A 21,667-nucleotide genomic window follows, 5' to 3' on the forward strand; every position below is an offset into this window, starting at 1 on the left:
GTATATGCAGAAGCATGGCGGTCCTCCACCCTTGCCCCCATGCTTCGGCATATATGTTTTTTTTTTTTTTTTTTAACTGTGGTGGTGAAATCACCTCCGACAGTGCTGGAGTCTGGGCTTTATGTATCGTGGGAGCAAACGCTGTTGCTGTCAGAATAAATAAACCCATGCTGCAGCTAAAGGGCGTACCTGCTAAGCAAATGATCTTTAACAATAAAAAACATTACAGTATAACATACCATACCTAAAAAGCAAATACATTAACACATCGTAAAAATAAAACAGAGAGAGAACAATAGATATAATGGCCATCACAGCTTTCAAGACCCTGTGTACATGTGACTAGGACTGTGTAGTGCTGTACTCTACGCTAATACTCAACTAGTGTGTGGTAGCATTTGAAACAGTCACCGATGCAGAGACCAGGTTGGTCAGGACAGGAGGGACAAAAAAAAGCATGTGTCACGCCTTTTCTGCAAACACGACATCTTCTTTGGGGTGTTCTTTGGGTAGGGGTACCAGGGAGAACATAAGGAAAATGCCTCTCATGCAGCCGGCTTGCTGCATTTGTGTTGGGAAGTTGGGCCATACCACTGTCTGGAAACAGAAGGGCTGTGACGATCTCTTCCTGGAATTTAAGGAAGGATCCAGTCTGTCCTGAAGCTTTGTATAGCACAAAAGCGTTCAGCAGAGCCAATTGAAATAAATATGCAGTTTTTTTTGTACCAGCGTATGGCCTCATGGGCAATTAGGTATGGCGCCAATAACGTTGGGGTCCACCCCTCCCATATTAAGGTTGTATTCATGGACACAGAGGGGTTTCTCCACAACACCAGTCGCCGTAGAAATTTGGACTGTCGTATATGCATCAAGGGAGGACAGAACAAAAACATTCCGTGAATCCCTCCACTTCACTGCCAACAAATTATTACACTTCAAGCAGGCTCTCTCACTCCGACTAAGTCGAGATTCTACAAGCTGTTGGGGGAACCCCGGCAATTAGATCGCACAGTGCCACATGCGCCAATTCCATAATCAAAAAGGCGACTAAAAAGTGGCACGTTCGTGTAATATTTGTCCATGTACAAGTGGTATCCCTTTCCGAATAAGGTAGACACCAAGTCCCACACAATCGTACCAGCACTTCCGCTCTACGTGACTATCTTTTTCCTCATAAACCATAAAACTATATTTATAGCCTGTGGCCCAGTCACAGAGCTTATACATCTTGGCCCCATTTCTGGCACGCTTGCTGGGAAGATACTGTTTGATAGACAAGCGGCCAGAAAACGTAATCAGGGACTCGTCAACGCAGACAGCTTGATCAGGAGTAAACAAGGCTGCAAACTATTGGTTGAAGTGGTTTACGAGGGGGCGAATTTTGTAGAGCCGATCAAATCCAGGGTCACCCCGAGGACCACAGAGTTCATTGTCACTGAAGTGCATGAACCGCAAGACCTGCTCGTTTCGTGTCCTGGTCATGGAGGGACATATGGTGAATTGGGTCAGTGGACCAATATGACCGCAAATCACTCTTTTTAGTTATGCCCATGAGGAGGGATAGGTCCAGGAAGGTCTTAAATTCGGAAACCGTAATTGGTTTCCAATCTCTGGCAAGGGTCAGCTGGGGATTAATGGTGATGAATTGACCAACATACAAATTGCTTTGGTCCACAATAGATCTATAGAGATCTTTGCTGTCAAACAGCGAATAAAAATCAAGTGACGTAAAATCAACTGTTTCCACCTGAATTCCAGGTTGGCTAGTGAATGGGGGAAGTACAGGTGCTGCAGAAGCGACGGGTTCCCAATTAGTATTGGCGAATGCAGCAGGAAGGGCACTATGGGCTCTACGGGCCTGCCTTTGTCTTCTTGGTGGCAGTGGGACACTACTCGTGCTAGCCACCTCGCCAGCTTGAACTGCATTTATGGGACTCGCCACATCACCAAGTGTTTCTGCAGTGCTGGATGTATGACTAGGATGTACTAGGTCGCTGGTGCTTGCCAGTTCACCAGGATGAGCGGCACTAGTATATAGGCACTAGTCCATACGAGAGCCCTGCGGTTCTTGCACCTCAACAGAAGAACGGGGTCTAGTACACCTGACCTTGGCAGGGCCCACAACTTTGTCATCAGAGCTATCTGTCAGGGTTCCGCTGCTGTCTACAGGTTCTTATTCTGAGCCTGAATCTGAAAGATGAGTGACTTCCTCTTCACTATCCGTCATGCTCAGAAACGTGTAGGCCTCTTCACTAGTGTACCTTCGATTTGACATTTTGGTCTCTAAATTTACTGGTACACTAGTGAGACTCACAGGAAAAAAAAAAGCTCCCGATTGTGTCAGCGACTCCTTCAAACGCTGCAAAAAAAACCTGTTAGTGTTCGCAGGGATCAGGCCTGACACTACGAATGCTGCAGTTATGTTTTTTGTGTTCTTGTAAGTCACATTGATCGACTGATACTGCACTTGGGTGGGCTGGGTGGAGGGGCTAAACGCAGGTGCTAGCAAGTATCTGGTATGATCCGGCTAACACTACATTTTTGGGAACCCTAAACTGCTGGGGATGCTAGTATAGATCTAATCAGATAAGATATCGATCCGTTCAGACACTATACTACTAAGGGAGGTGTATGTTGCTTGTGTGGATGTTAGCGCTACTGGCACTAATCTGATGCTGCGTGGGGCAACGCAGACCCTGACGCTAAAACCTAACTGACATCACCCACCGGATGATCAGGAGGTAAACCTTTTATTAGGTAATATACGACGGGTGCCCTGACTCTATAAAAAATAAACTAGCTAACCTGTGTCATCCGTGACACTTATACAGTGATCACTGGTGAAAGGGGGTGATCAAGGGGTTAAACCCTTATTAGGGGGAGTTAGGAGGGGTCCCTAGACCTATCTGGGCTTAATATTACTACCCCAACACTGATTATTGTCACAAATGACACCAGTACAGCAATCAAAAAAAATCTGAATGCTGCACTGCGTGACGGTATTAACTGGTTAACTGGGGGGGGGGGGGGGGTGGCAAGTGTACTTATATGGACTGATGTCTGTGTAGTGTTGTTACACCTATGAGATGTTCTCTCTCCTCGGTCTGGAACGAAAAGACTGACACAAGGAAAGATTACACCACTTCCCTTGTCAGTGTTTACATTTACACAGACAGGAGAAGGATCTTATTTGCCAGGACCGATCACCAGGTCCAGGCCAGATACCATTGGCCTGGGCCTGGAGATTGATTGGTTCTGGATCGAATCCGATCGTTGTGGCCAGCGGGGCGGGGGGTTGGCATGCGTGTGACGTATAGCCAAGACACGTCGCACAGCAGGACCAACCTGCCGCAGTATAACTGCGGTGGCTGACCCGTAACCGGTTAAAGTGGAAATAAACCCTCCTATGCTTTGGAGATAAAGAATCTGCCATTTTAACCTCTGTTTGATTTGTGGTTGCCATGGTGCTTCACGTGTGATCAGTTATGACACAAGCCATTTGATGGCATGACAGTTCAGTTAAAAGGACAAGTAAAGCCTCATACACACGATCAGATTTTCGGACAGGCTGACCCCCCCACCCCTTCAACCTCTGTAGCAATGCTGGCGGCACTCAAACGTCTATTTCCCAAAGACAGCCTCTGGATAGGACGCCAAGCACATGCACTCAACTTTGTTCAACCATGATGAGGCCTGTTCTGAGTGGAACCTGTCCTGTTAAACCGCTCTATGGTCTTGGCCACTGTGCTGCAGCTCAGTTTTAGAGTCTTGACAATCTTCTTATAGCCTAGGCCATCTTTGTGTAAAGCAACAATTCTTTATTTCAGATCCTCAAAGAGTTCTTTGCCATGGTGTGCCATATTGAACTTCCAGTGACCAGTATGAGAGAGTGACAGCGATAACAGCAAATTTAACACACCTGCTCCCCATTCACACCTCAGACCTTGCAACACTAACAAGTCACATGACACCAGGGAGGGGAAATGGCTAATTGGGCCCAATTTGGACATTTTCACTTAGGGGTGTACTCACTTTCGTTGACAGTGGTTTAGACATTAATGCCTGTATGTTGAGTTATTTTGAGGGGACAGCAAATTTACACTGTTATACAAGCTGTACACTCACTACTTTACATTATAGCAAAGTGTAATTTCTTTAGTGTTGTCACATGAAAAGATAGAATAAAATATTTACAAAAATGTAAGAGGTGTACTCACTTTTGTGAGATAATGTATGTTACTTTATTAACTTTTCTGACATTGATTTACTATTATATTTTTCGATATGTTCAAGGTTTCATAACGCTAGCAATTTTAAATATTTTTCAAAACACCCACGGCACACCTGCAAATCTCAAGGAGTCTATCACATAAAATGGCAATAAAATACATTAACATTTTTGGTTGTAACATGACAAAATGTGGAAAATTTCCAGGGGTATGAATAATTGTTCAAGGCGCTGTAGGCCTACTGTGCCCAATGGTAAATCTGGTCCTATCTCTACTTATAGAAAACCAAACCCATTGTGTTCCCATCTTCTTGTCTCCCTATTACTGTGAATTCAGAGCCTTGTGCTCTAATCTGTGCTTTGCACAGCTAACAATGATGAAAGGGGGCCCAGAGCTCACAGTGTACCACAATAAAACTCACAGGTGTTTTAGAACAAAGTAAGAAAGTCGGTAGAAAGTAATGTTGTTTTTATTTTCATTGGTGCAATTTGATGTCACAGCAAGCACTATGTACAACAGCACTTTGTAAAATGTAAGCAACAAACTCACTCATAAAACAAAATGCAAAAACAATCTGATAAAATACAATTTAAAGTGATATAACCAAACTTTCAGAAATTGCTGAAAATACAAAAAAAAATAATTTACCAAGATATAAACAAGTATATATGCTATACATCGTAGAGCTTGGTATTTTGGAAAATTGAGTCTATGTTGACTTCAGTCACCATGTATGTCTGTTCTTTGAAAGTTCTCATTTATCCAGGTCATGGTGTATCGAGTAATAGCTACATTCAACTAGACATGTTCTGCAATGTTAAAGAGGTTTGTAGCTTATTCAATACACTTATTCAGTTACAACGTGGTTTCCCAGCATTTATTCCAACCAAGTGGCACAGATACCTGTTTAACCAGTCACAACGAAAAGGTAAATGTTACGATTCAAGAACAGAATGGTTGCCATATTCTAGTTACAGGTACTGGGATATTTTCCTGACACTCATAACTGAACAAGTGGCTTGGATAAGTTGAATGTGAATACCCACTACTAAAAACAGTTTTTATGTAATGTAAAGATAGATCTTTCATGCACATTGTTGGTTGTCCAAGCAAGAAAAAAAAAAATATTTTTTTAGTAAAGCTCCCACTTGGGTGCCGATACTGACCACTCTAATGCAACCTTGATGTATTCATCGATTTTAAATCTGTGCACTTATCACACCTTCATATTCTTACATTTTACCTTACCTAGAAGACTCAAGGAGATGGAGCAAAAAGGTCCTGTTGCATCTTATGGTCCCTAATGATGTTGGCATTTACCACACTGGGATTGTTTGAAATACATTTTAATTGTGCTATTTATGAGCATAATTTCTTTTTTGGGTTTTGCTCACCAGGAGAATGTCAGTCTGACATTTCTTAATGTTTCATGTATTTAACGATATTTGGTATATTTTACTGCAACAGTGCACATTTGCAAAGATATTTACATTGACTTTTAAAGCACATAGTTTGCTTGGTTAGTACAGTACCGACAAGAGTGAATGTATAATTCGTAATTCAGCATCTCCCTCAACTTCAGGTTTGGCAGTTTTTTCCAGTTTGGCAGTCATGATTATTTTTTTTAAGCTCTTTTTCAGATTTTCAAAGACCAGTTTACTGATTTTTCTGTATGGAGATCTTTTATAAATGTGTTGGAAAACTAGAGCTATACAGGATCCTAAAGGATGTGTCTTTTCAGTACACCTCTTCATTTTAGATAGATCCCTTTGTTTAATGTGCAAATTTGCTTTCTGTGTACTGGCATCCATGGCATGTCAGCATTGTACACTGAGCTGAGCATGTGTGGCTCAGTGTACATTAGAAAACAAAAAACTAGCAGGTAGGGAAAGAAGCATTTAACTTTTTCAACACCACTGCTGCACAGTAACTGTTATGCAAGTGTTGAATGTTGAGAAGATGAAGGATCCACTTTTACAAATCTATATAATGGGCAGATGAAAGGAAAATGAAGGTGGAGAGTGCTGTAATGCTGTACAGGTCATATTACTGGCCTTTATCACTGCCATAGTTGCATTGTTGACACCTTCCTAAGCAGCTATCAATAGTATAAATTTGAGCAGAGGAAAGGAAGTATACAAAAGCAGCATCATCAATGTTCTGCTGCTCTTTTTACACACGACCGGACTTTCGGCGGAGTTCCGACTGCCTTCCGAACTAACGGACTTGCCCACACACGAACGGACTAAGTCTTTTTGAAAGTCAGTTCGTATTGAACGTGATGACGTAAGATGGGACTAAAAAAGGAAGTTCAATAGCCAGTAGCCAATAGCTTCCCTTGCGTTAATTTTCCCGATAGGGTTAAGTCCGTCGGACAGATTTGAAACATGTTCTATTTCTAGTTCCATCAGATTTTTTAAATGAAAACAGATCGGATTAGCCCACACACGATCGGAATGTCCGACGGACTGATTCCGTCAGACCTAGTCTGCCGGAAAGTTTGGTCGTATGTACGCGGCATAAGGCTACTTTCACACTGAGGTGCTTTGCAGGTGCTATAGTGCTAAAAATAGCGCCTGCAAAGTTCCCTGAAAGAGCCGCTTAATTCACTCCAATGTGAAAGCCCTGAGGGCTTTCACACTGGAGTAGTGCACTTGCAGGACGGTCAAAAAAGTCCTGCAAGCCGCATCTTTGCAGCACTATAGGAGCGATGTATTCACCGCTCCTAAAGCGCCCCTTCCCATTGAAAACAATGTGGCAGTGCTGCAAACCTGCCAGCAAAGCGCCACTGCAGCGGTGCTTTGCGGGTGGTTCTAACCCTTTTTTCGGCCGCTAGCGGGGGTTAAAACTGCTAACCGCTAGCGGCTGAATAGCAACGCTAAAACGATGGTAAAGCGGCGTTATACCTCTTTACCGCCGGCGCCTGCCCGCCCCATTGTGAAAGTATCTTTAGGAAGGAGAACTTCGGCTGCTATTTTTTTTCTATAATCACCCTTGAGATACATGAGTACAGTTGTTTCAACTGAATAGGATCTTAAAATGTCCACATGGAGGATAGTTGCATTTACAAAAGTAAGGTAGGACCCATATGTATGACATATCATGGAAATCCTGAGATATTGATCTTTGCCCAAAGTTACAGTTTATTCATTAAAAATAAAATAACCCTAAAGGATGTTAAATCATAAAACCACCGATTTTAGCCAAAGGAAAAGCAATTTGCTCAAATGTTATGTCACTTTCACATGAGGTTTCTGATCAGGTCCACCTGCCAGTTCTTCAGACAGGCCTGATTGGAAGCCCTGTGGAGGTCTATTCAGTCTGCGTCCTTCCAGGTCCAGAAAAAAAGTAATTTTACAGTTTTCCAGACCTAAATGTGATGGATCAGGGGTAGCCTGATGTAGTCACAAGTCTGTTTATGTCCAGCCACCCATAAAGCTATCACAGGTCCGCAACAGGCTATAAAAATGCAAAGAACTGAAAGGCTACAAATGTTACAAAAGTGACTTCCGTTGTTTTCTGCTTCGATTCAGCATTCAGCCTGGAGTTCAGCTCATGGATCCTCTGCTGAATGGAGCAGAGCATGCTCATGTCAAAGGATCATTAACCTGAACTCCAGGCAAAAAGCTAAAAAGCAAATGAAATACAAAGATGTGAGCAGTTTCTTTTGTCAAAAGACCTGTAATTCTGCTTAACCAAGGCTTGGAAGTCTATACAAACTACACTTAAAGTAGTTAAACAGTTAAACAATGCAACTTAGCGCAGGCTCAACCCTGGCCCCAGCCTTCAACTGGCTAGTGAAGGAACAGCAACACTCTGATGAGGTCATATCTGTATTCTCATCTCCTAGCAGCATGTTCCTTCAAAGAAGTACAGCTCTAATTGACTCAGAGTGCTGACACACCCATTACAGGAGGCTGGTATCAGGTATTCGTGACCCAGAACAATTATACAGATAGGTGTCTTCTAACTTTACTAACTGATCTGCATATTTGTTTTGGGTCACCAGTTTCTGTCCAGGGTGCCAGAGTTAAGGGGGATGCCAATATCCTTACGGCAAGATCCTGGGAACATGGTGTATCCCAAACATTGTGAAAAGACATGCACTGCACAGAGGTGTTTTCACATGAGATTTTGAATACTCACAAAAACAAGGCGACAGGTCATTTTATGTTCTAATAGATTTTTGGCATTATAGAATATGGGTAGGAAGCTCTCTATAATATGCGGACCTTCCTTTTTAGTGCAAGGTCCACATTATTTTGACCCTCCCACTGGCAACTGACACTCTGCATACTGAAATTCTGCATAAAGTGCTTATCCCCGCAGAGCATTACCTAAAGGGAGGGTATAGTACCAACAGTGGTAAACATCTCACTCTTTGGAGAATACTGCTGAGGGAATGCAGGCCTACAGTTCAATAGTCAACACATTACATTTTTTCTCTGTTAGAAAATGTTCTCAGTTAAGAAATAAATAAATAAAACGAATACCACTGAGATTTGGTATATAGACACGTGTTTAAGGAAAAAATACTGGTGTTGGAATAAAATAGGTTAAAAAACATTATTGCATCAAATACAGTTACCATAGTTTATCTGGTCTGCTTGCTCGTCCTACCTAAAATGTTATAGTTTTAAGATAAAAATTTGTAGAGGCAATAAAAAATAGTAATTTGAGCTGGGGTGATCCTTGACAATGTGAACGTAAAGACAAAGTTTGGACTGGAGTATTTTTTATGTTTTGGACAGAATGAAAAAAAGGATAAAGCATCTGTTGGGTCCCTATTGCTGTGTGATCCCTCTAGAAAAATTTTCCCTCATTTCCGTTTTAGTGACAGGGGGTCAGAAAACCAAGTGATTGGAAATCTTTCGAATAAAGCCAGACATGGAGGCCACCATGCCAACCTCTTCATTTGAAAATGCTAGTCCCTTGGCTGTCATGTTGTTTACTCACCCAGAACAAGTATGCAGATGAAGCCCTCCAAGTCTGTTCTGACTTTGCTAATATGAGTATTTGTTCAAGGTCAATGACTCAAATTATCAAAGCCAAAATGTTAATATAACTGAGCAACAAACATTTTTAGAAGGAAATCAGCAATGCAAACCCCATATTTCATTCAAAACAGGTTTACTTGAAAGCTGAACCTCAGGGAAAATCCAAAGTTACTGTTATACAAAACCAATTAGTGCAACCACAATAATAAATATCTAATCTGTGCTCAAATCTTCACAATAATGTTGCCAGCTAACACGAATTAGGCCCATTTTACACGATCGGCTCACTTGGATCTGCTTGCCTGTTTTTCAGGCGGATCCGAGTGGGGCACCCATTGACTTCTATGGGTAGATGGATGTCAACGGAGATGTGTCCTCCTCTGAGCTCCGACACCCGCCTTCCATCTGATCTGATAAGATCTGCTCAAAACAAACGGATAGCGATATGTTCGCCAGCCAGCGGATCAGATGAAAACAGACGTGCTGTCCATTTTCATCCACTCTCCCCATAGAAAACAGCGGGGCTCGGACAGGTCCATCCCTGCACATTGAGCAGAGATGGACCAGTCATCAGCCTGGGAGCGATCCCCTGCTGAGTTAGCAGAGTGCGTCTAACGGATCTGCTCCGTGTGAACCCAGCCTTAAATGAAATCACAACACCCAACGATAGCATAAATTAATAAACAGTGCAGCGCAACCAAAATCTACCATGTACCAAAATCTTAAAGGGTAACCAATTTTGTGGGAAAAAAAAATTGCAAATAAGGAAAAAATAATATAGCACATATAATTGCGACACTAAGACTGCTTTCACACTGAGGCGCTTTTCTAAAACTAGCGCCTGTAAAGAGCCTCTCCTGTCTCTCCAGTGTGAAAGTAAAAAAAGTCCTGCAAGCAGCATCTTTGGAGCGGTGTATACACCCCAACCATATTGTAATTGAAAGTTATTAAAAATGACCTTTACTTTTCAATCTGCAGCCCCTGAAATTTTCTGAAAATGCATTGCATAATGGCTACCTGGAGTTGTCCTCTACACAGAGTGTGTACTGACCACTCCCCAGAAACATAATGTCCTGCTTGTGTGATTGGCTCACCAATTTTCCCAGAAGTCTGCCCAAGATACAAGTCAGATTTCAGGCACCCCTGCAACAGAAATGTCATTTTTGGAGAGATACTTTCAAAAGGAGCACGTCTAAAGGGATGCAGGCCCAGTAGATTTCCTCATTAATGCCCAGAAGGTGCACAACTGACAGTTAATTATGAAACCACTCCCATTAGACTCATTTAGCCCAGAGGCACAGACAAAGACACATGGATTTCTTCAGAATAACAAAAATATAGGAATCTGAAACAAAGGTTGTTAAAATCCTTGCAATGTACATAGCTCACCCAGAGGGGAATGTTTTTTTTCTCAACAAAAGTGGAGTTGCATTAACTAAGAGAAGAAATAAATTTGCTGTACATTTTGTTGTACACTACAAATTTTGAGTCCAATCAATAAATGTGTAATCACCATGTGACACTGTAATCCAAATAATAGAAGTGCTCCTCTTCTCCCTCACCCATAGAAATATGCCGCTCACCTCAAAGTCATGACTCCTGCACTACCAGAAGGTCAAAGAAAGCTGTCTTCCCCTCAGCAATAATGGCTCTGACAGACGCTTGTCAAGTCCTCACTCCTTTCTCCTCACAATGGGACACTCAGAGCCTCAGACACTCGGGAACACCAGATGTATATGAGAAGGAAAGGGAAGCACACAAGATCAAATGCTCTCTGTTTAAAAGGTTTATTGTATAAAAGATAAATACTGCACTTACAAAATAGAACACTGCCGCCGGTGCTAACTGAAATGCATATGACAAACACATATGCCGACTTTCGGCTCAATAGTAAGATGGTCTTCGGATGATGTCACGCCCAAGGCTCCACCCCCATATGTGTTACGTCCAAGGCGGGGACTTCTTCAGTAGGAGTCAAACTCCTCCTGAGGGGAACACAACTTGCTTTGACCTCCTGCTAATGCAGGGTCATGGCCTTGAGATTGGCGGCCAATTTATATGGGTGGTAGAGACATGGAGCACTTCTATTTGGTCTACATTTGGTATCACAGTGGTGATTGCACATTTGTTGATTGGACTTTACATTTTACACATGTTTTGGATTGTCAATACATTTTGTTGTACACTACATATTTTGAGTACATTTGTACAGCATATTATTACTTCTCTTAGTTTAATTTTAGTACATGGTAGATTTTGGTTGCTTTGCACGGTTTAATTTATAAAATCTAAAGTTACACTTGCAGTGGGACTCCTCTGCCACTGCAAAGGTTAATTGTTTGTTCTTGGTCTAGGGGAGCATTAAAGAATAATTCCAGGCATGGTATATTTTCACCATACCACGCTGATGCCACTGAAAGCTGGAAATCACTAAAGCCAACACCGCTAGTTCAGTGATCTCGCCCCGCCTCTCCACCTCGTCTAGTCAGGGAATGCTCTGCATTATTTTAGAAAATGCAAAGCATTCTTTAAAATTGTGCCCATGCTGAGTGACCGACCTCCTATATTCACAATGCATCAGGCCAGACACTCAGCATGGGACCCAGATGCAAATACTGATCACTGGTGTCTACTTCAGTGATTTCCAGCTTCCAGGGGCATTGGCCAGGTATGGTATATACCTAGTTACATTGGCCCAAGCTGGACCAATGTAGCCGCGTAAAAATATATCATGCCTAGAGTTCATCTTTAAAAACTCAGTTATACTTTTTGTCCTTCACTCCTAATCTCTACTCTCCCAAAGTCTCCTGAATTCACTTCTTTGGTGGTTGGATGTTCTATGAAATCCTCACATACAATGCGAGTCCAGTAGTCCTACAATGAAAGCAAGGACACAGAGGGCCCAACCACAACTTGGAGTGTTGAAGAGTAGAGGAGAGTACTGAATTTATAAGATATATAAAACTTTTAACCTATATAAAAACGAGCATTTGAGCCTTGCAGTATGGGTGAAGAATTCCCTTCGGAGTTCAGCTTTAAAATAACCTGGTCTCCATCTTTCTTCCCCCAGCTCTATTGAAGGCCTCCTATAAAAATACTGTATGGTTTGTACTGTTTTTTATTTTATGAGTTAAGATCTACGTCAAACAAAGCTAACAGAGCTGATCAAAGCATATATAACCAACATTAATCATTTTGCTTTCCTGAAGCAAAAAAAAAATTGAATAGATACCTTAAATAACTTGAATATGATAACGGCAGAAAGGCTGATACAAAAAAAAAAGGTTGAAAATGCAAATTAACAGCTGGATTTGGTTGTAATAGCCGAGAACTAGCCCTCCTTGAGCACAGAAATTGAAAAATAGGATTTAAGTGCATCTATAACCAAAAATATTTTCCTAGTTTTGTGTAGAAAGGGGAAAGGTTAGAGACATTTTGCCTCACTTCCTGTTCTAGGGGCAATGTTTTACCAGGCAGGAAATGAGAAAAAATTGCAACAGGGAAACAGACAAAAAAAGGCGGTCAGAGGTTCTAATCCTTACCCATTCTATCCAAAACTAAAAATGTTTTGCCTATTTAATGGTCTCTTCTGATCCTTATCTTGGGGACTCAATTACAAAGCAAAGTTAATGGCTCAGTAGCATTATATTTCTATAGGGATAATATATCCAAAGTATTGGGACCTGTTTTTAAAGTTTTGAACCTAATCAAATTGAACTTTTCATTTGCCAATTTCCGCCAAGCATTTGTCCATCAATTTCACACATTTATAGTGATGATCTATAGGCTGGTGAACAAGACATGGTGACATTGAAAAATGGCAAACTGTTGGAAAAACTGTCTTACAGGGAGACAAGCACACCACTGTCAATGTGCTTGAATTATTATAATAATAATAATAATGATAATGATTTTTTTTTAAATCAAACTCCTGTTTTCTAGCTTTATAGCATACAGAAAAAATAACAGTGGAATCAATAATTGCTGAACTAATGAGTTAAAATGAACACTTCATGAGAGAAATAAGGTAATGCCCTTCCTGAAAATGCTAGTTGCCTAGAATTTATATTGGGAACTAGTTTGACATCGCTGGAGCCTGCAAGAACATTCATTTTGGGGTCCAAAACATCACTCCTCTCTAAGGATCAGTTCTAACCAGGCTTAGAATATTGTGATAATGTGCAAATAAGCCAATATGAGATGCTTGCCCTTCTGCTAATTACAGAAAAAGAGAAGTGAGCAAAACCCTTACAGCAAAAAAACACCACTTTGCCTATAGACCCAGGCCTACTGTGGCTGTACTTATGGCCCTACTGGATCCAATCTGAATCACTGAACCAAAATAAGTATGCAGATCAGGAAAATCAGAAATTCCTCTGTATTACTGTCTGTGGTTTAACCACTTGAGCTCTGCAAGGTTTTACCCCCTTCATTTTTTGCTAATCAGCACTGCACTACTTTAACTAGTAATTGTGGGGTCATGCAATGCTGTACCCAAATAACATTTATATAAAAAAAATGTTCACACAAATAGAGCTTTCTCTTGGTGGTATTTGATCACCACTGTGTTTTTTCTTTTTTTTGCGATATAAATGAAAAAGACCAAACATTTAAAAAAACAATTCTATAAAACATATCCAATAAAACATTGGCAAAAAATCAAACTTGTTCATAAATTTTGTCCAAAAATGTATTCTGCTACATGTCTTTTGTAAAAAATAAATAATCCCACTAAGTGTATATTAATTGGCTTGTCTGAAAGCTATAGCATCTACAAACTATGGTATATATGTTTGCCTCAGGTTAAATGTGTGCCTAACAATGTGTAATGTGTGCTGCTTTTACTAACAGATCTCCATTTCTTATCCCTGCTTTGTAGGGACGTGAAAGAGAGATTGCTCCCTCTGTACAGTGTTGACAATCAGCACAGGGCTCTAGACTATGATTGCACAAAGTGGATCAGCAGGTTTTGACTGTGAATCATTTGCCAAGACTTGCGACAGACTCCTGCTGTGTGCAATCACAGCGGGTATTGGCAGGGGACATGCGTGCGTGCACCCTAAACCCGGAAGCAGGCAGCAGTATGGGTACGTTGCTTTTTACCTGCATGGGCCACCCGTCTGTAGTACAAGCCATAATGATTAATCTCTCTTATTTTATCCCTTTTGGTCTGTCAAATATACCATTGAAAGTGTTTTGTTATATCAGTTTGCAAAAAGATCTGTTGATCCTATTGTTATGAGTTACATTGTTCTGAGGACTACAGAACCCTACACATCTATCTTATGTACAAGACAGTAGGGGGAATTCCCAGTAGTCTTGTCGTGTTCCTGTTGTCCCTATACAATAAAGTGAGAGTGAGCTTTGGTATCCATAGACAGGAAGCGTGCAACTGGCAGAATTACCAGGTGATAGGATAAATTGTTTAAAAAGAGAACAAATATTTCCACCATATCTAAGGCTGGTCAATTGTAATATATTACATTACATTCTTGTTTTTTGGGTTCAAATATGTTTTAACCACTTTATTACTTTTTAAAATGGCAGAATGATGTGAGTGCATTCCTGAACTGTGTTTATAAACAGCAATAAATAAAACAGAGGTGGTGAGTGTGCCTGTGAATGGCTATAATCCTAGCTGCCAGACAGCTCAGATCACAAACCCAACGTACAGCATTGGTCACGATGGCTCTGTACATTGTGATCACTAATCAATCAAAAATGTAAACACTTTAGTGCTTTCAACTGAGAGCCCTTCTCTTCCTCTCACAATGGAGGAAGGAAAATTTATCAATGAAGAGTCAATAAATGAAGGAATTATAGGTCAGGGGTTTTAATTGATTGTGATATTTTGTTCACCCATTTACCCCTCCCGATCTTTCTTTCCCTATATGACCTGTATAATTACCTACTTCATCTCCCTCATCATGCATATTAAACCCTTCACCTCCTCCTATGTAAGACTTGCACATTAATAATGTGCTGTATCTATCCATTACCAAGCTCCAAGGATTACCACCTCAATACCAGCATAACCAGCATGTTTCTTTCCCAAAAAATTTGTAACCATGAAATTACCTCGGGATGTCTTTCAAAGGGAACATTTTAGGGGTAATTGTACTGTTCCCACATTTTCATTTACTATGTTTTCTTAACATAAGGGAAACAACTTTTAAAAAATGTTGATCCTTTTTCCTTTGTATATTAAAAAAGCAAGATGTATTAAATGGAACCAAAAAAGCTCAGTCTCAAAGAATTATATAAAACCCATTTAGTGTACAGAATTTCATGAACAATTGTCAAACAATCATTGCATTGAAAAATTGCCTAGCAATAGAAGGGTATATAGATGCTCGGACTTAAGTGGTTAAAGTATTGGCACCAGAAGCCCAGCTTGACAGGCAGTTAGCATTTGCAGAATGAGAAGTTATCAATAGCAACCTCCGTTTCTCCCATGAAATGTTTCCTATATCTCTCAAACCAGCTTTTATTATAACGCAAATTGTAAAATGTTAAAAAAAAAAAAAAAAAGCAAGTTAGATTCAAACCTCATAAACTCGCCCCATCATTTTAAATGTGTTACAAATTGTACACATGTCATGAAAAAAAAAGATCTCGTGCTGCTGGACTTATTAAAAATCCACTGCATGAGTAAAAGTGCTCTTATAAATACTACCTATTATTTTGCAGAGTTTGAAAACTCCACTTTCACAAATTCTAAATATTGTAAACAGGGGTATTCTGAAAATGTCATGTTTACAGAACACAACTGAAAAATGCATTTCCTGCTTGCATGATTGGCTGTCTGCTTTGCCCAGAAGTACAATCAGAGCTAGGAATAAAATCAGAGGCATCCTCTGCAAAAAAAGTGTCATATTTTCTGAGATAACTGACACTTTTCTCTGCTAAGAGGACATAGAAGATGCTACTTTTCTGCAATTGCTCTGGTGATGAAAATTAAAGCAGACCCCGATATCAAGCAGTCAGTTTTAGAAAGGTAATGATAAGGCATAGCTCAGTTTAAACAGAAAGGATCAGTTTATATACATTTTGCTGAGTTGCATGAGCTCGGCATACAATGTTTGTAGAGTGCGCCTTTCAGCTGTGGGTAGATATACTTGTTAAAATGGTACAGTGCATCCGGAAAGTATTCACATCGCTTCAATTTTCCACATTTTATGTTACATCCTTATTCCAAAATGGAATTCATTATTTTCCTCATAATTCTGCAAACAATACCCCATAATGACAATGTGAAAGTTTGCTTGAAATCTTTGCAAAGTTATTAAAAATAAATAAAAAAAATAAAAATCACATGTACATAAATATTCATAGCCTTTGCTCAATACTTTGTTAAAGCACCATTACAGCCTCAAGTCTTGAGTATGATGCTACAAGTTTGGCACAACTTTGGGCAGTTTGTCCTGTTCTTCTTTCCAGGACCTCTCAAGTTTCATCAGGTTGGATGAGGAGCATTGGTGCACAGCCATTTTCAGATCTCTCCAGAGATGTTAAATCGGGTTCAAGCCTGGGCTCTGGCTGAGCCACTCAAGGACATTCACAGAGTTGTACTGTAGCCACTCCTTTCTTATCTTAGCTGTGTGCTTAGGGTCGGTATCCTGCAGGAAGATGAACCTTCACCCCAGTCTGATTTCCAGAGCTCTCTGGAGCAGGTTTTCATGAAGTAAGTCTCTGTACATTGCTGCATTCATCTTTTCTATGATCCTGATTAGTCTCCCAGTTCCTGCTGCTGAAAAAGAGCCCCACAGCATGATGCTGCCACCACCATGCTTCACTGTCGGGATGGTATCTGCCAGGTGATGAGCAGTGCCTGGTTTCCTCCATACATGAGGCTTGCAATTCAGGCCAAAGAGTTCAATTGTCATTTCATCTGACCACAAAATTCTGTATATGAGATGCTTTAAGTGCCATTTGACAAACTCCAGGCAGGCTGCCATGTGCCTTTTACTGAGGAGTGGCTTCCATCTGGCCACTCTACCATACAGGCCTGATTGGTGAAGTGCTGCAGAGATGGTTCTCTTCTCTCCACAGAGAAATGCTGGAGCTTTGTCAGAGTGACCATCGGGTTCTTGGTCACGTCCCTGACTAATGCCCTTCTCCCATGAATGCTCAGTTTGGCTGGACAACTCTCTCTAGGTAGAGTCTTGGTGGTTCCAAACTTCTTCCATTTATGGATGATGGAGGCCGATGTACTCATTGGGACTTTCAATGCTGCAGACATTTTTCTGTACCCTTCCCCAGATCTGTGCCTCGATACAATCCTGTCTCGGAGGTCTACAGAAAATTCCTTGGACTTCATGGCTTGGTTTGTGTGCTGAGACGCACTGTTAACTGAGGGACCTCATATAGACAGGTGTGTGCCTTTCCAAATCATGTCCCATTTACAACAGGTGGACTCCAATCAAGTTGTAGAAACAACTCTAGGATGCACCTGAGCTCAATTTTGAGTGGCATGGCAAAGGCTGTGAATACTTATATACATTTGATTTTTTTCCTTTTTTATTTTTAATACATTTGCAAAGATTTCCACCAAACTTCTTTTACGCTGTTATTATGGAGTATTGTTTTGTAGAATTTTTAGGAAAATAATGAATTTAATCCATTTTGGAATAAGGCTGTAACATAACAAAATGTGGACAAAGTAAAGAGCTGTGAATACTTTACAGATGCATGTAAAAAAAAAATATCACTCTCAGTGCTCATGAAATGGGGATAATTATTTCCTTTCATCTCTCGGCTGAGCTGATGGAAATCAGTGTACTTGCTGCGCATATCTATTGTGAAGGGTGCAAATTATTATAAATATCTGCCTGATTCACACCCGACAAGATCATTTTTCAAACTGGTGAACTTAGATGGAACATTGCCATTATCTGTTCAATTCTGAAGCTCCAGTTTTATCATAAATAAGCCCTGATACATAAAGATAAAATGTAGCAACTGAATTCTGAGGCGGTTAATACTCTAACTGGCTGAGGAAGCTACTAGCGAATTGTAACAGAAAAGTAACTTGTTACAAAGAGAGGTTACATGTTCAAAAATTTTAACAAGCTATGTATATTTAGTCAAGAGAATGTAAATAGCTTGCATTTAATACTTCCATAGCCACAACACAAAGCAATCACAAAAAGAAGAGCAATATTATTAAATACCAGATTTGCCAAGAGACTTTTTAAAAATAAAAGCAAAAACATGAAAATAGTAAAAATAAGCACTTTGTGATTTGTTTATATTAAAAAGAATAGAAATTAAAAAAAATGTTAAAATCCAGCCAGTCAAACCAGCGCAGCTGAAAATACTATGCATGGTCCTGATTCCACAAGTCTATTCAATGGGTCATGCCTATTTTTATGTCCAGCATAAAAATGGCTCACATGCCACACAACATGATGTAGCAGATGGCATGTCATGCTTGCTATATTCTTGCCTAGAATGTTATGGACTTTGTCATCTGAGACACAGTTTGTTTACTTGAGTAAAAATTGTTATCAGAAAGAGTTTTAAGGATAGCTGCTGGTTTCTCTGGTAATTTCGGCTTAGGACTTCTGGTTGGAAGTGGGAGGTTTTCTTGGGAAGTCACTGTGCCATTTACATATTTTATTTGGCTTTCAGAATCAGTTTGGTCACCTTGATTTTCCTGTGTGTTACAAGAAGCATACATGGTCTTTGACCTATTAGGCAGAGGGCATGCTATCTGCTTGCTGTCCTCAAATCCTTGTTTGGTACCATGACAGACTTGAACAGAGGTAATAGTCTTAATAACTTGGCAGGGACTAAAGTTTTCATTTAAAGAAGGAGAGGAAGTTGTGCGAGAACTGAGTGGCCCTTTCATACCAGAATGACTAGTAAGCAATGAAGGCACACTGCCAGATGGTCCTTGGTAGCAAAACATAGGTTTCAGCTGTGGGAGCTTTCCTAAACTTTTGTGCTGTTCATTAGACAAGTCAAGAACATTACAGATATCAGACTGCAATGTTTGTTTTTCTAATTCATTCAAAGATGAATCGGTAGGACATGGGGGCCATTCTTCTTGGTCTAAATCAGACATGTTATCATACTGTGAAGAACATCTCCGGTTTTCTAATTCTGGGGGCAGAAGGAAACCCTGTTGTCCTGTATTAATGGTGGCCGTACTTTCATCTTCTAGAGTAGGTAGAATACATTCTGCTGTTTGGGAGAGGGTCAAGGAGTCAGAAGAAGGATCATTCTTAACAACAGACAATGTCTCACTCTCACTTTGTGAGGAATAAACATTTTCATCAGAACATATTACTTCAGCATTTAATACTGGTGTGACCACTTCTGTTATGCCATTCGGCTGCAGGTGTTGTGATTGACTATTGTCAGAAACATCTGTGGCTTTGGAACTGCCCATTATCTTGTCCTCATCACATTCTTGCTTACATTCTGTAATAGGGGAACTGATAACTGGTACATTAAGGCTGTTGACTTTTGTTTTAAATTCAGATGATCCTTCTGTTGCAGAACTGGGTTCAAGTACACTTTCATTCTGATCATTTGACCCCAAAATGATTTCTTGGCACAAAATGTTTTCTGCTTTATTTAGGGAAATGTTGGGAGATGTGACATTTTGAAGCTTTGACTTATCTGGAGGAGCTTTCGTTGAAACATTCTCCACAGTAAACTGGTCCGCATGCATGGGGGCGTTTACTACCTCTGCAGAAGCAGCTTCTTCCGCCTTGCTACTCATCCCTTCTACTGCAGTAGCTATGGAAGTGCCATTTTGCTGTAGGGCAGATATTTGAGGCTTGATGCTATCAGTTGCATTTGAGTTATTATCATTAATGTCAATGGGGGGTTTAGTGCTTTGTTGGGAATTCTCACCATCCGCCTTTTTCTGAGCATTCGGCTCTGCGACTGTTTTAACTGGCTGTAAATGTACAGGAATATCCTGACCCAAAGTCTTTTTGGGAAACTCTTCAGCTTTACCTAAAAAAAAACAAATAAAAAAAAACCACACTGTTCAATAAAAAGCAGAAAAAATCTAAACCTGTAAGTGCAGGGTACTGATTAGGTCAAGCAGTATTCTAATATACTGATAAGGTATTGCTGTATTTTAACCTGCACTACTGAGCACTTAAAGCGTAACTTTACCCAAAAGAGGAAGCTCCGCTTGTTTGCATCCTCCCCCTCCATTGCCACATTTGGCACTGTTCGGGGGGAGGGGCAGAGGGTATCTGGTTTTGACAGATACCCGCTTCCACTTCCTGTCAGATCCCCATGGCAAACTGTGCGGGCGTTTGGCCTCCCCTCCTCCTCCCCCCCGCAGCCATCTGGGACACATCGCAGGTTCCAGAAGACTGCGCAGTACGCAGTAGGAAACTGGCTGTGACCGGCTTCACTGCCAGTTACCCTTAACCAAGATGCTGGCACCTACACCCGAAGCCGATTGAAGAATCGGCTCAAGTGAGGACATCGCTGGTTACCTGGATAGGTAAGAGTCCTTATAATAAAAGTCAGCAGCTACAATATTTGTAGCTGCTGACTTTTATTTGTTTTTTGTTTTTGGGGGGGGGGGGGGGGGTTAACTGGAGCTCCTTTTTAAGTTACTAATAACCTTTTTTACAACACAGATATCAGCATTATACATTTTCAGTAGGGATGAGCTTTGAGTTTGAGTCAAACTCATGTTCGACTCGAACATTGCCTGTTCGGCGAACAGTGAACAAGGAATTTTTCAAAAGTGTGTTTGTCTTATTTAACTATTTTTTACACTTTCTTTGTGAAATGGTAGGGGTACTTTTGTACCCCCTTACCATTTCAAACAGGGGGGCGGGACCTGGGGGTCCCCTTGTTAAAGGGGCTTCCAGATTCTGATAAGCCCCCCGCCCGCAGACCCCCACAACCACCGGCCAGGGTTGTGGGGATGAGGCCCTTGTCCCCATGAACATGGGGACATGGTGCTTTGGGGGGGACCCCAAAGCATCCTCCCAATGTTGAGGGCATGTGGCCTGGTACGGTTCAGGAGGGGGGGTGCACTCTCGCCCCCCCTCTTTCTGCGGCCTGCCAGGTTGCGTGCTCGGATAAAGGGTCTGGTATGCATTTTTAGGGGGACCCCACGTCCATTTTTTTTTTATTTGACGCGGGATTCACCTCAATATCCATACCAGACCTGAAGGGCCTGGTAATTGAATTTGGGGGAACTTCACGCTTGTTTTTGTTTTTTGTTTTTTTAATCAATGACTTTAAATGAGTGTTCTCTGTATTAAGGGAGCCGACAATTCATTATAGCCGCGAGTGATTTTAAATGACCTATTTCTGCAGAAATTACACTTTGTGCAGGGACAGTTCTAAGCACCGGAAACATGCGCCCCTTTACATGCATACTATAGACACCCCCTCAGGTACGAAATTTAAAAGGAATATTACACTTTTATTGTTTCACTTTAATCATCATTT

At 40.9% G+C, this 21,667-nt stretch overlaps 1 protein-coding gene across 2 annotated transcripts in view; it reads right to left on the minus strand.

Moving 5' to 3' along the window:
• Positions 1-4,680: 4,680 nt before the first annotated feature.
• The window catches only part of LOC143933042 (uncharacterized), a 218,499-nt gene continuing 201,512 nt past the window's right edge, over positions 4,681-21,667 (minus strand). For both annotated transcript variants that reach the window (XM_077455984.1, XM_077455995.1), the window contains exon 15: positions 4,681-20,197. In XM_077455984.1, the coding sequence (XP_077312110.1) occupies positions 18,675-20,197 (1,523 nt within the window). In that variant the 3' untranslated portion in view covers positions 4,681-18,674. The remainder of the gene's footprint in view (positions 20,198-21,667) is intronic.

Source organism: Lithobates pipiens, unplaced genomic scaffold (genome assembly GCF_037356315.1).
Source record: "Lithobates pipiens isolate NorthernLeopardFrog02 unplaced genomic scaffold, aLitPip1_a1.2 Scaffold_10, whole genome shotgun sequence".
Classification (NCBI taxonomy): Eukaryota; Metazoa; Chordata; class Amphibia; order Anura; family Ranidae; genus Lithobates; species Lithobates pipiens.